The 12,799-nt window shown below is 48.7% G+C and overlaps 2 protein-coding genes across 2 annotated transcripts; one reads left to right on the plus strand and one right to left on the minus strand.

Moving 5' to 3' along the window:
* Positions 1-3,229: 3,229 nt before the first annotated feature.
* LOC123148785 (uncharacterized) lies at positions 3,230-5,735 on the plus strand. The gene is made up of 2 exons (XM_044568272.1): positions 3,230-5,366; positions 5,446-5,735. Exons 1-2 carry the CDS (start codon positions 3,290-3,292, stop codon positions 5,622-5,624), a joined length of 2,256 nt encoding a protein of 751 aa, XP_044424207.1. The 5' UTR covers positions 3,230-3,289; the 3' UTR covers positions 5,625-5,735.
* Positions 5,736-6,171: 436 nt separating this feature from the next.
* On the minus strand, positions 6,172-12,097 carry LOC123148795 (mitochondrial adenine nucleotide transporter ADNT1). Its single transcript, XM_044568281.1, has 8 exons — positions 11,739-12,097; positions 9,974-10,022; positions 9,254-9,417; positions 8,994-9,031; positions 7,376-7,488; positions 7,134-7,247; positions 6,700-7,038; positions 6,172-6,596 (listed from the first exon to the last, which is right to left on the minus strand). Exons 1-8 carry the CDS (start codon positions 11,903-11,905, stop codon positions 6,516-6,518), a joined length of 1,065 nt encoding a protein of 354 aa, XP_044424216.1. The 5' UTR covers positions 11,906-12,097; the 3' UTR covers positions 6,172-6,515.
* Positions 12,098-12,799: the final 702 nt, after the last annotated feature.

Here is a 12,799-nt window from a genome sequence, read left to right on the forward strand (position 1 = left end):
ACAAAGTAGACCTACGGTTTCCTAACTATAGACTTATTAATAAACATACCACATAAAATAACATACCATATGAAATAACATACCGCATGTAATAAATAATTACAGTACAATTTTTTCTTAACTATCGTATTAAGATTTCCCGGATGTCAATACTAATGGACGCACCTAACATTGATGCAACATCTTCAACCTACTATTTAAAAAATAGTTTAAATGCTACATCTCTCGTCTGAAATTATTTCTAACCTCTAAGCACTACCATCACATAGCTAATAACGAGCTAAAGGACGAACTAATTACCACCCTGCATGCATAAATAAATAAATGTATTGCAAAGCTCGTACCTTGATCTTCAACTTTGTAGTTCACTTCGCTACATAAATCCTACTCCTGAAGCACTAAATGACTCCAAAAATTGATGAAATAATACCTAATACAACAGAGAACACATAGTTATGAACTAAACAAAAATAGTACAAACTGCATGCATGTGAACCAAACCAACAAAAATGGATAGATCTTACCTTCGTCTATCTTTTCTTCAACTTCAGCATTCAAAATCCAACTCTAAATCACCCTAAATCGCGAATGAAATGTGTAATGATTTTGCTTTCTCTCTGTTCTTACACGCAGAGAGTAGAAGAGGAGGGCAGAGTGTGCTTGCGCACGGAGCATACGCATACTATATAAAGGAGGAGCATCCCTGTAGTGTCGGCACAACAGTTCCCGCCCGTGAAATTCGTCGTCCTCCGCGCGTGGGAATCAGCCCAGTTTGCAACAGCGAGCCCGTGAAATTCGCCGTCATTGCGCGCGTGGGAATGAGGGAAGTTTACGTCGGAATCAGCGCCAGGAATAATCTGCAACAGGACCTGCTGCCGGGCCGCATGCAGCGCGGCCGCCTCACGCGGTGGCGGCAGGCCCGCTGTCTCGTCGCGCGTGCAGCTGGCCTGTCGGCCTGGGCGCGGCATGGGCACGAGAGGCCGCCTCACCCGATGGCGGCAGGGCCCACCTAGCCTCGCCCGTTACGTCGCGGCGCGGTGCACTGTAGGAAAGCCGTTCTGGCTGGGTGGCCGCCTCCGGCGGTGGCGGCAGGTGCCACGTGTCGCCTGCCGCGCCTGCCGCCACCGCTGAGGGGGTCCTTTTTGTCAAATTGATTCAGAGGTAGTCTTTTTTGGCAATTCATCTCGGCTGGGGGTCTTTTTGGACAAAAAATCGGATCTGGGAGGGAGAGGGATCGAAGGTAGGACATAATAAGTACCTTGCCATTGATGGAGGAGGTAGACATGAGCCGGCGGCCAGGAGAAGGGCATTGATGCAGGTGTTCGTTGTATTACTATGATTGAAGATGAATAATTAGATTGAAAGTTTTTCCAAAAAAAAAAGACCGCACGCTCGCAGAGCCTCCGCGCTGCCATTGATCTCACCGACTCGATTCGCTTCTTCTTTGTCGGTTTCTGGGGATTTGCTTTCGCTAGCAATGTACATTTGTGGCGTGTCCCTCGATTCGAGGGCCCTCCAGTGTATATATATGAAGGAAAAAAGTAATTAAAAAATTAATGAAGCATTCTGAGAAATAAACTTGACCTTCTGATTGATTTGTATAAAAAATTCGCCAAAATAGCTTTCATGTTATTCTGGATGAAAAAAACAAAATCAACATTATATACGAGTTATTATTCCCGCGGCCAGAAACCCCCCATGGCGCGCACGCCCACGGGCAGACAAGCCCCATACACTTTGACGATGGAGCAATGTTGAGGCTCGATGGATTCCCTGTTTTGCACGTGCTCCAAATCACCGCTGAACCAAATATTGTGTTTTTATAATATGCAAGAAATACTAGTGGAATTTTGCTTAAGAAAAGTTGCCGAAGAACTACTGAATTAGCGGCATATAATAGTGGAGTTTTTAAAAAAGTAAGTTTCCCAAGGAATAATTAGCGGCATGGATATTGACATTTTAGAAACAAACAATCCCCAAAATACCACACACAAAAAGCCGAACTGATAAAGAAAAATAAAATATAAAAGCAAAACAGAAAGAAAGGAAGTAGAAAGGGGAAGGCTTGGTCACACCTGGTAATGGGCTTCGGCCGTGAAGGAATCAATGTTAAGGCACATAGATTAGCCAAGTTTGCATTCTCATTAGGTTCCGGACGGCACATTTGGTTGGGCCAATCCCATGACCAGAGATGTATCCCACACTCTGTGGTTTTTGCTGAATAAAACTTGGTTTACCCCAAAATAAAATATGTGGTCGCTATATTTAACACAACCAAAACACATCAGAGAACAAACCCAAAAAAATGTGTGTGACTAGGTCTCAGTCGACTAAGACTTAATCAAATCTCAGTCAAGTGACATAACATATAAAAAAGAAAGACAAATAACTGATTTATTTTACACGGATCTCAATGTAAAATCTGATGAATATAATATCGACTAAGATATAACCAAATCTCAATCAACTGAGATTTGGCAAGACTGAAAAGGAATAACAAAATGAGTCGTAAAGCAAGATCATTATCACATAGAACTGACAGACTCAAAAAAGCATAGAACTGACAGACTCAAAGTAAAATTTCAGACGGCATACATACAGCTAAATTAACAAAATAGCAAAGACGTTTTATATACTCCTTCCGTAATGAAATATAAGATCGTTTAGATCACTCACTACTTTACAGGTCTAAACATTGAATATCCATTTCTGAGCCCAGGCTCATCTGTACATGATCAAGAAAAAATTCATATAAAATTTGAAAAATTTCAAAAAAAAGAAGATTTGCATGATAGATAACTTGGTGCTTGAGGTGCGCTCCAAATTTCAGATCATTTGGACATATAAGAAGCTCTCAGCAAAAACAAAAGGGTCAAAACAGTAGATGAACAGTAAACTTTTTTACAGACCCTAATTTTCTTTTTTTTGCCGAGAGCTACTGAAATGTTCAAATGATCTGCAATTTGGAACAGACTTCACGCTCCAAATTATCTACCATGCAAAAAAAGGGAATTTTTTGAATTTTTCTGATACTTGTTTTGATTATTGTTTCTTCAGGGCAGGTGCAAATGTGCAAATGACGCTCTTATATTTCCTCACAAGTCAGTACTGCTTAAGAAAAAGTAAGCAAGCTGGTGTAATACAATTTTTTTTTCCACCGTGCGGGAGAGAAGGAAAAAAAACGAATGCATGCATGCATGGCTGCATTCGTATCCGTCCACCAGCCACACCCATCTTTCTTCTCGATCGTACGAGCCGAGCGAGCGAGGCCCCAAATTAAGGATCGTCGATGGAGCAGCTCCGGCAGGTGGGCGAGGCCCTCGGCGGCATCGCCGCGCTCATGGCGTTCCACCACGAGCTCCGCGTCAACCCGCGCCAGTGCCGCCTCCTCGCCGACGCCTGCGAGCTGGCCTTCGACGCCGTCGCCGCCGAGGTGCGCGCCTGCCTCCGATTCGACGACCGCCTCGCCGGCCGGTGGAAGCCCCTCGAGTCCCCGCTGCGCGAGCTCTGCCGCGCCGTCCGCGACGCCGAGCACTACATCCGCCTCTGCTTCGGGGACCTGCACGCGGGAGGCGGCGGCGGGAGCTGGTGGGCGCGCGCGGCCGCGCTCACGCACGGCGTCGAGTCCGTCGAGCTGCACCTCCACGGCCTCCTCTGGTGCGTTGCCGTCGTGCTCGAGGCCGTCGAGGTCGTCGCCGAGGCCACCGCGGCGCTCAACCCCGACGAGCTGGCGCGGCGGCGCGTGCTCTTCGCCAGGGACTACGACAAGGACCTCCTCGATCCGGCGCTGTTCCGGCGGAGCAGGGTGGGCAGGGCGTACCTGGCCACGCAGGAGCTCGCCGCCCGGATGGACACGGCGTGGGCGGAGGACAGGTGGCTCCTCTCGCAGCTGCTCGACGAGATGAGATCCAGGCCGTTGTCGCGGCAGGAGCACCGGATCGCGGACCTCCTGGCCGCGCCGCGCGGGGAGCCGCACCCGGCGTCCGCGCTCCTCCTCGGCGACTTCCACATGCGGCGGCGCCTCGGCGGAAGCCTGAAGGAGGTGCAGTGGATGGGGGAGGCCTTCGCCGTGAAGCACTACGTCGGGGTGGACGCCGACGACGCCGCGGTCGGCGCCGAGGCCGCGCTGCTCACGTCGGTGGCGCACCCGAACGTGGCGCACTGCCGGTACCGCTTCCGCGACGAGGAGAAGCGGGAGGCGTACCTCGTCATGGACCAGATCATGAGCAAGGACCTCGGGAGCTTCTTCAAGGAGGCGAGCGGCAGCGCCAAGCGGCCGCGCGCGCAGCTCCCGCTCGTCGTCGTCGTGGACGCCATGCTGCAGATCGCGCGCGGCATGGAGCACCTCCACTCCAGGAAGATCTACCACGGCGAGCTCAACCCGTCCAACGTGCTCGTCAAGACGCGTGGCGGCGCCCCCGACGCGTACCTGGTCGTCAAGGTCGCCGGGTTCGCCGGCGACCCCGCCGCAGCCGCCGTGGTCAGCCCCGGCCGGAAGGCGTCGCACGCCGCCGCCGCCGGCGCAAACGCAAACGCCAATGCCAGTGGGCAAAATGGCAGCGTCAACCCCTGCATCTGGTACGCGCCGGAGGTGCTGGAGAACGACGAGCCCGGGCAGGCGGCGGCGAGGCGTACGGAGAAGGCGGACGTGTACAGCTTCGGCATGATCAGCTTCGAGCTGCTGACCGGCAAGATCCCGTTCGAGGACAACCACCTGCAGGGCGACAACATGAGCAAGAACATCCGCGCCGGCGAGAGGCCGCTGTTCCCGTTCCAGGCGCCCAAGTACCTCACCGGCCTCACCAGGCGCTGCTGGCACGGCGACCCGGCGCAGCGGCCGGCCTTCAGCACCATCTGCCGCGTCCTCCGCTACGTCAAGCGGTTCCTCGTCATGAACCCGGAGCAGCACGGCGGCCAGGCGGACGCGTCGACGTCGACGCCAGCGCCGCCGCCGACGCCGACACCGGCGGTGGACTACCTGGACATCGAGGCGCTGCTGCAGAAGAAGCTCCCGGCGTGGCAGCGGCGGCAGGGGGACGCGGCGGCGCCGCGCGTGGCCGACGTGCCGTTCGAGATGTACGCGTACAGGGTGTTGGAGAGGGAGAGGGGCAAGGCGGCGGTCCTGCACATCGGCAGGGGCTCCGACTCCGGCAGCGAGGCCAACTCGCTGTGCGGCGACGAGGGCGTGCACAGCAGCGCGACGGTGCCGGACGTCGTAGTCGAGACGGTCCCGACGTCGAGCCCGCGCGCCAAGACGTGGGCACGGTCGCCGTCCTCCAAGAGCAGCGGCAGCGGCGGCAGCAGGTTGGCGCCGTCGGTGTCCTCGCCGCGCAAGCCGGCCGGCAGGGTCGCCGCGGCCAAAGCAGGCAAGTGTCTGTAGCTGCGTTCCTCCTTGGAGCTCGCCGTTGAGCATGATGATAACGGCGTGCGTGCGTCTCTATGCAGGGTCGCCGCAGAAGTCGAGGTCGATAGGGGTGGTCCGGCAAGCGGCGCCGCCGCAGCAGGTCGGAGCCCTACGACGGACGCCGAGGATAATGTCCGACGGGCAGCTGCAGGCCGCCGTGATCCCACAATCCCGGCGGCGCGTGGCCGGGGGTCACGCTTCAGACTCCGAGCTAGGCTAGAAACGAAAATGCAAGCTTGTATTTTCTGATGATACTGCTCAGTAGGGAGCGAAGATGCAACTTAGCCAGAAGTAGAATTTTCATAAATAAATTTAGTTATGTGGAATATCAGTACTAATCCCTCCGCCCCATAATATAAGAGTCCCATCCCATAACTAATCCATCCGTCCCATAATATAAGACTCGTATCCCATAACTAATCCCTCCATCCCATAATATAAGAGTCGTATCCCATAACTAATCCCTCCGTCCCATAATATAAGAGCGTAACTACTCCTCCATCCCATAATACAAGAGCGTTTTCACACTAGTGGGACGGAGAGAATACTGATTAACTCAGTGGCTGCATGTAAACAAATGGGTCTTATGTCACCAATTGCAAAGAAATAGACTAGGAAATGCAAATGCATGTTCAGATATAGCAGTATTGATGTCAAGAGTTTTCTTCAGACACATATCAATACATCAGCACTCAGCAGCAACACTCAGCAAATGAGATATGCCAGTCACAAAAAAGATACTACTAGATGTGATGCGACAAAGAGTGTGAGAAAAGAAGAGAATCATGAAAATCAACTATTAGCAGCACACAGCATGCAGCTTATGTTTCAATCAATCTCAATACAAGGTTCCTCACTGAATAAGACTTCATGAGTCAGGCAAATGCTTTTAAATGCTTTACAGCCAACTTATTACTTTCCGAAGCAAGAGCAATTAGGGTTCCGGAGCCAGTAGTAGGATATATCGACAAGGGCTGAGAGGGCCTTATGCTGAATGGAGCCTCGGGTCCTATATTGTCCTTCTACTCGCCCTGCCTAACAACAAAAAAAGGGAACTCCAACACCTACAAAAATAGAAGTTGATAACACGGACAGCGCTAGGTCCGATTCTTCAGTCTATCCTCATCTCTACTCCTAGAACATCCTTCACGGCCTCGTACGTCACAAACGCGATGGCGATGGAAGGCACCACCTGAAGAGCCATAATACAGGGGGAGCAGTAGATTAGATAAGAACAATATCAAGATATATCCAGCAAGCTTACAGACGTTTGTGTTTTCCATGAGAAACATTACCTTGACCGAGTTGGGCACAAGACCCTTGTACAGAGCACCAAATCCTTCGTGGCGAACAGTTTTCCTGAATGCATCAATCATACCATTGTACTGGAGTGCCTCTTTGCCTTCTCCAGTAACAATAGAGGCAGCGTGACTCCAGCCGACCATCTGCATCCTTCTCCTCACAACATCAAGAGGGTATGCCACAGTCTGGCCTATGGTTCCAGCCACAGCTCCGCATCCAAGCCTTGTTACTACGTGCAGCTCATTGTCCTTTGCAAGATCGAATGCATTTGACCGGAGGAGCCAGTCCTTCAGAGACTCGTACACAGCAAAGTTAAGGCCAACATAAGGGACCTGCAAGAAGAAGAAAACAAAGCATTGAGTGGTAAGCGCCCATCAGCAAGACACATCACACAAATAGATAACAGTACTAGGTAAGAGGAACCTACAACTCCAATCACTGATGGAAGCCAGCCTCTATATAAAGCACGGAAGCCTTCTTCACGGTACACAGTGCCCAATGCATGAAACATACCACGGTACTGGTAGGGAGACTTCTCTGTCTGCACAAGTGATATTATTCTCCATTAAAATAGCATATGGAATGAAATTTAAGCATGTAATAACTTGTATTCAACTATTGACGTTCACAGTATCATGATGACAGAAAGCAATGAAATCTAGACTGTACCTGAACAGTAATCCTACCCCTAACCATATCCATGGGATAAGTAGCAGACATGGCTATGATACCAGCTGTGGCTCCAGCTCCAAGGCGCAAGATTGGACTAAGCTGAGCATTCTCTGTTCACAATAATTAACATGTCACCAAGTGTTAAATCCACAGGACTTCCAGCAATTTATATCAATATGTATGACAACAATTCCTAAAAATGTATGAAAAGACAGTCAAACATGAATTCTTTTTTTTTTTGAAGGGTAAACAGTAGGAAAGGCTCCTACTGTGTTTTCATATATGTATATATAGACAGGGTGTTACAAGGGTTAGTACATATGTAGTTGCCCTATTTGCCATGCTGCCCTTCCAGAGGGGGCAGGTGGTCGAGGAGTGGTGTTATTAGTTCAATTCAGAAACAAAAGAAGAAATAAAAGCAGGATGACTCCCCCTAGTCCTATGTTGGAGGAGACCAAAGTCTTCCTTGAATCTATTCAGCCACCCACCGACAGTTGGCGTAATCCTCCTGAAATGTTTGTTGTTTCTTTCTTTCCAGTGACTCCAGGCTGCTACCAGGAAGGTTTCAAAGAATAATGGACGTCCCCAGGAGTGTTTAGCCTGTTGAAGTAGTTGTATGCGGCAGGTGAAGGGTGGCCAGCTGATCCCAAGTTTACGCCAGCAAGCTTGACTGAATGTGCAAGTAAATATCATATGATCCACAGTTTCTTCGTCATGATTGCCGCAGAGCAGGCAGCTGTGGTCGTCACCTATGTCAAAATGTCGACGCTTGAGCATGTCACGTGTGTTTAGACGGTCGACCATCAGCAGCCAACCGAAGACTTTGATCCGCATGATGCAACGAGAGTGCCAGAGCAAGGAGAAGGCTGGGTGGGCGTTGGCGTCTCGGAAGAAGAATTTGTAGTAGTCAGCCGGCCGGTAAATAGATTTCCCCCAGGTATAGTACCAAATAAACATGAATTCTTTAAGTAGTTGACTTGAGCAAAATCAGTCTGATATGTATGACAGATCTCAAACTATATGTAACCACTAACAGAGGGGTATTCAACCCGGGGACTTTTTTGTTCCACATTATCCTATCGATTATAAATTAATAAAAATACAATTTCAGGTTCAATTTGGTGAGCAGCAACCTTTATAATGCTTAGGCCTCAAGCAGTGACCAAAGTTGGATTAAAGCAACATGTGATTAAGGCATAATGCCATATAGGTCAAGAAACGCATGTTATGATAAAATAAACACTACTAGGACAAACAATTCATGCAGAAATGATACTTCCATTTCCTGCATCTAATTATTTTTAAGCAACAAAGACAATATAGTGGTTCGACCCAGATTCAATGAATTGCCTGTAAGATTAGATTAAACAATAAGAACCTAAACAATTTCACGACTCCTAGTTCATGATAGACTGACCGTCAGTGCCATGAGGTGGAGAATCGGAGCACACCAATTAAATTTCTCTTTTAATTATTTCCATCAAATGGCAAAGCAAATACAGCAGCCATTGTAGACATGACTAAACACTAGAATAATGTGCGGTATAACATGAGGCATGTTTTCACTTCTAAAGAAACGAAGATGTCAAATAAAGGAAAAGGGAAAATGGCATACCATCCCCAGTCTGTTGCCGGTAAAGATACAAAATACCCCTGTAAAAATGGTACAGAAGGAAATAACATATCAAATAGAGCTTACATGAAAACAAGAACATGTCAATACATGGTAATAAAGAAATGCTCCTAACCAATTTCAGGTCAAAACTGTCTCATCGTGCAACAGAGATAAGTTCTGCAAATTGCAAACTACAAATAACTAGGTGGTGGAACGCAAGTGGTTATGTAAGGCAAGAGTAATTGCAACCAAGAACCCACCTTGATGCTTGCTCATAGCTGAAGAATTTCACAGCAGAATTTGGGACAATCCTGGCACAGTTAGTTCCATTGCCCTTAAACAGTCCACGAAGACCTTCGGTTCTCCATATATACTTAAGCCCTTGAACGGTACCATTGTACTTGATACTGTGAGGATTTTGAACCTGCAAGGAAGATAATATAAGAAAAGGTCCAATATAGCGAATTTAACAAAACATTGACTTTTCAATTTTAGTAACAGAAGTACTGGGATCCAGTAACAAGTGTGACCCGACTACTATTAGCATTATTTCCTCATGATGATTCAGAACTGAAAATGTGAGCAATTAGTGTGCACTGAAAGAGGTTTGCTTTGAGTGGCCACCACAAATTAGACATGGTTCTATGATTGCAACAAATGTTAATAACTAGCCATAAGACAAAACATGGTTTTAATTATAATAGACAGAACAACCTGGGCAACATTGATATGGTGGATATGTATATTGCATCACATCAATGTTGGCTGATATCAATAATAGAAGAAACCTTTGAAATAATCAAAAAATATAATATTGCTATTAATTTAGTCATGCTGGTCTTTATAAAAAAAATCGTCATGCTGATGTCTTACTACATGGTAAACAGAACAACCTGGGCAAAGAAAAAAACATCAATTCATCATTCAATCAGCATGAACAATAACATGCCATAAGATAAAAGCAAAATGATGATATACACCTGAAGCAGGATCTTCAATCGCTCAAGCGGAGCAACAGCAGTCCTCGATCTGTGCAAAACAACAAAATAAACAAAACTCGTAAGCATACACACCTACCATATCAATGATATGCAGTAATCAGTAAGTATTTTTTTAAAGATCAAATGATTGTGCATAACATAATCACTTAAATATCTTTAACCTTTCATGTGAGTTTCAAGTATGCAATGTTCTTAATGGACAGCACAGCAGCAGAAGAATACTAATTCCAGCTTTGACTTCAGTGAACTATAACAAATCACTTAAATATCTTGTAACCTTCCATGTGTGTTTCAAGTATGTTTGCAAAATTCTTAATGGCCAGCGCAGCAACAGAAGAAGAATTCTAGCTTTGACTTCAGCGAACTACAACAACATTTTATAGCTAGAGTTACTAACCAAGGAAGACAAGATCAACTGGCCATAGTCTTGTACCCAACAAATATATACTATAACATCACATCATGTAACCATAGATAGGCAATTGGGGGCTTGGCTTTACATTCATAACATTATGGAGAATCACATGCTTGCAAGTGCACCACTGATTAACACATCGAATTAAGAATGCACCAGTGATAAACAATAAATCCAGATTCTTAAAGCCTGTGGTTAATGGATACTTTTCTGTGTTTGTTGGAGGGGAGTGTAGTTAGCTACTTGTTCTCAAGTATGCAATGTTTCCAAGTGGCTAAAAAGCAAAGCAAAAGGCAAAGACAGTTTTGACTCCAGCAACTATAACAACGTTTGATAGCTAGAGTCCCAACCAAGGAAGACAAGATCAACTAGCCATAGTCCTGTACCAACCAAATATATAGTATTACATCAAGTAGGCACTTAGATGCTCAGCTTTAGATAATGGGATTTCATGACATCATGAAGAACCACATACTGAAGAAGGTGCCAATAAAGAATGCACCAATAATTGACACCTCAAATAAAGAATGCACCAGTAATTAAGATCCAGATCATAAAGCCTGGTGAATCGACTTATTTGGGAGGTTTAGCTACTGTCAGACCAAACTTGGCTATAAAATGTCCAGCCCCAAAGTGGCTCCAATTAAAGGAGCTCATTGCGCAGAATATTAGAGATAGCAACTTAATAACAATGAAAGCCAGCAACATGCAAATTTGACATTTGAATTGACGGTAACAGGATGAGGAGAAGTGCTAATATAACCTCATCCAGTGTTTTTACCTCAGACTCATCACTCATGGTCTTATCACTAGGGTTTAAGCGTCAGCAAACTGATCCAGACAAAACAATTAGCATTAGTCAAAATGCTCGACAGCGGAATCTGCCTGACGTACTACAGATCACGAAGCGGTCGTGTGTGCACAGGGAAATGGTATAGATCACAGACGAAATTAATCAATCAGATGCGAATTTTAATCGAGACCAACAACTCTACCAACCGAGATCTGAGCGGCGGGCGGCAAGGGTTTAAGCGTCCCGAATCCCAGCAGCACAGATCGCCCTCGCGCCCACCTAAATACTACATGCATCGACTCACATGCCAGGCGAATCACGCGCATACCAATCGCGTCCACCTGGAAACCTCAACTGGCCCGGGAAACACGGGCCAAACACCAATCTAATTACAGAAAGAAATCGCAACGAAATTGCGCCGAATCTGGGAGCGGGCGCCCGCCGCGAGAGACGCCGCGGAGGGCAGCGAATCGGACGCCGGGAGGGAGGGAGGGAAGAAGGGGAGAAGGGAAAGGGAGGAGGGAGGGGGGACTCACAGGCCCCCGGCGACGCCTCCGGCGAAGAGGGACTTGCAGACGGTGAGGACCTGGTGGCCGGGGCCCTTGACGCCCTCGCGCGCGAGCTTGGCCTCCTCGGCCAGGTTGACGATGGTGTTGACGGCCGTGTCGCCCCTGCTCTTCCCCACCACGTCCTCCGATGCCATCTCCTCTCCCGCGCCCGCCCTCCCCTCTCGCCCTCCCGGATCGCGCGCGCGACGACGACCTCCCCTCGCCGCGCCGATCAGGAGGCAAGCGCCGTGGCCTGGGGTTTTTGCGGCGGCGGCGGCGGCGGCGCGAGGAGGGAGCGCGTGCGTGGGCGTGCGGTGGGGGACGAGACGAGAGGCGCTGGTGGCTGTGGCTCCCTCCCTCTATTAACCCATTCCCGGCGTCTCGTTGCGCTATTAGCGCCGCTGCTGTTACGTGCACCCCACAGACCACCAGCTCACGTCCCACTGCGTGTGGGACCCAGTGTTGACGGGTCCCACGTGTCATGCAGCAAAAGTCTAACCTAGCGTGTGCGTGCTGCGTTTCTGTGTGGCTCGCTGGTTTGTGGGAGGTGGCGGGCGGGGCGATCCACGCCGTCCATGCTTATCCCCCGAAAGCGTCGGCCTCGGGATCAGCGACCGGGGCCCAGCTGTCGGCCACCGTGAGGGAATACTGTATTGGCGAGACAGATCATCAGCAGGGGGGAAAAGAGAGGGGGGAACGGGTTAACGGAAACCTAGATCCGTCGCGATGGGGGGAGGCTGCTGCGGCGGCTTTTTCCCGCGGCCTGCTGCTGCTGGGCTCCGATCCCATCGCGCATGTCCATCTGGTGGCCCTCTACGCACTTTTTTTCCCTCAAAAAAAAAACGTACTCGTAGAATTTCGATTACGATTTTTTTTTCCGGGCTGGTCATTTCGACCTTGCTTTGCTTGGGTCGGAAGGCACGGGCGTTTGGTGCCCGATCATTCATTCATTCATCGCACGCTTTTTTATTTTTTTTCCCGTCAATCGTAATAATGGCCGTGTGCTGAAAGCAGTGGCCAGTGGTGACGGCGTTTCTGCTACGTCGGGG

The sequence above is a fragment of the Triticum aestivum genome, chromosome 1B, assembly GCF_018294505.1.
Source record: "Triticum aestivum cultivar Chinese Spring chromosome 1B, IWGSC CS RefSeq v2.1, whole genome shotgun sequence".
NCBI lineage: Eukaryota > Viridiplantae > Streptophyta > Magnoliopsida > Poales > Poaceae > Triticum > Triticum aestivum.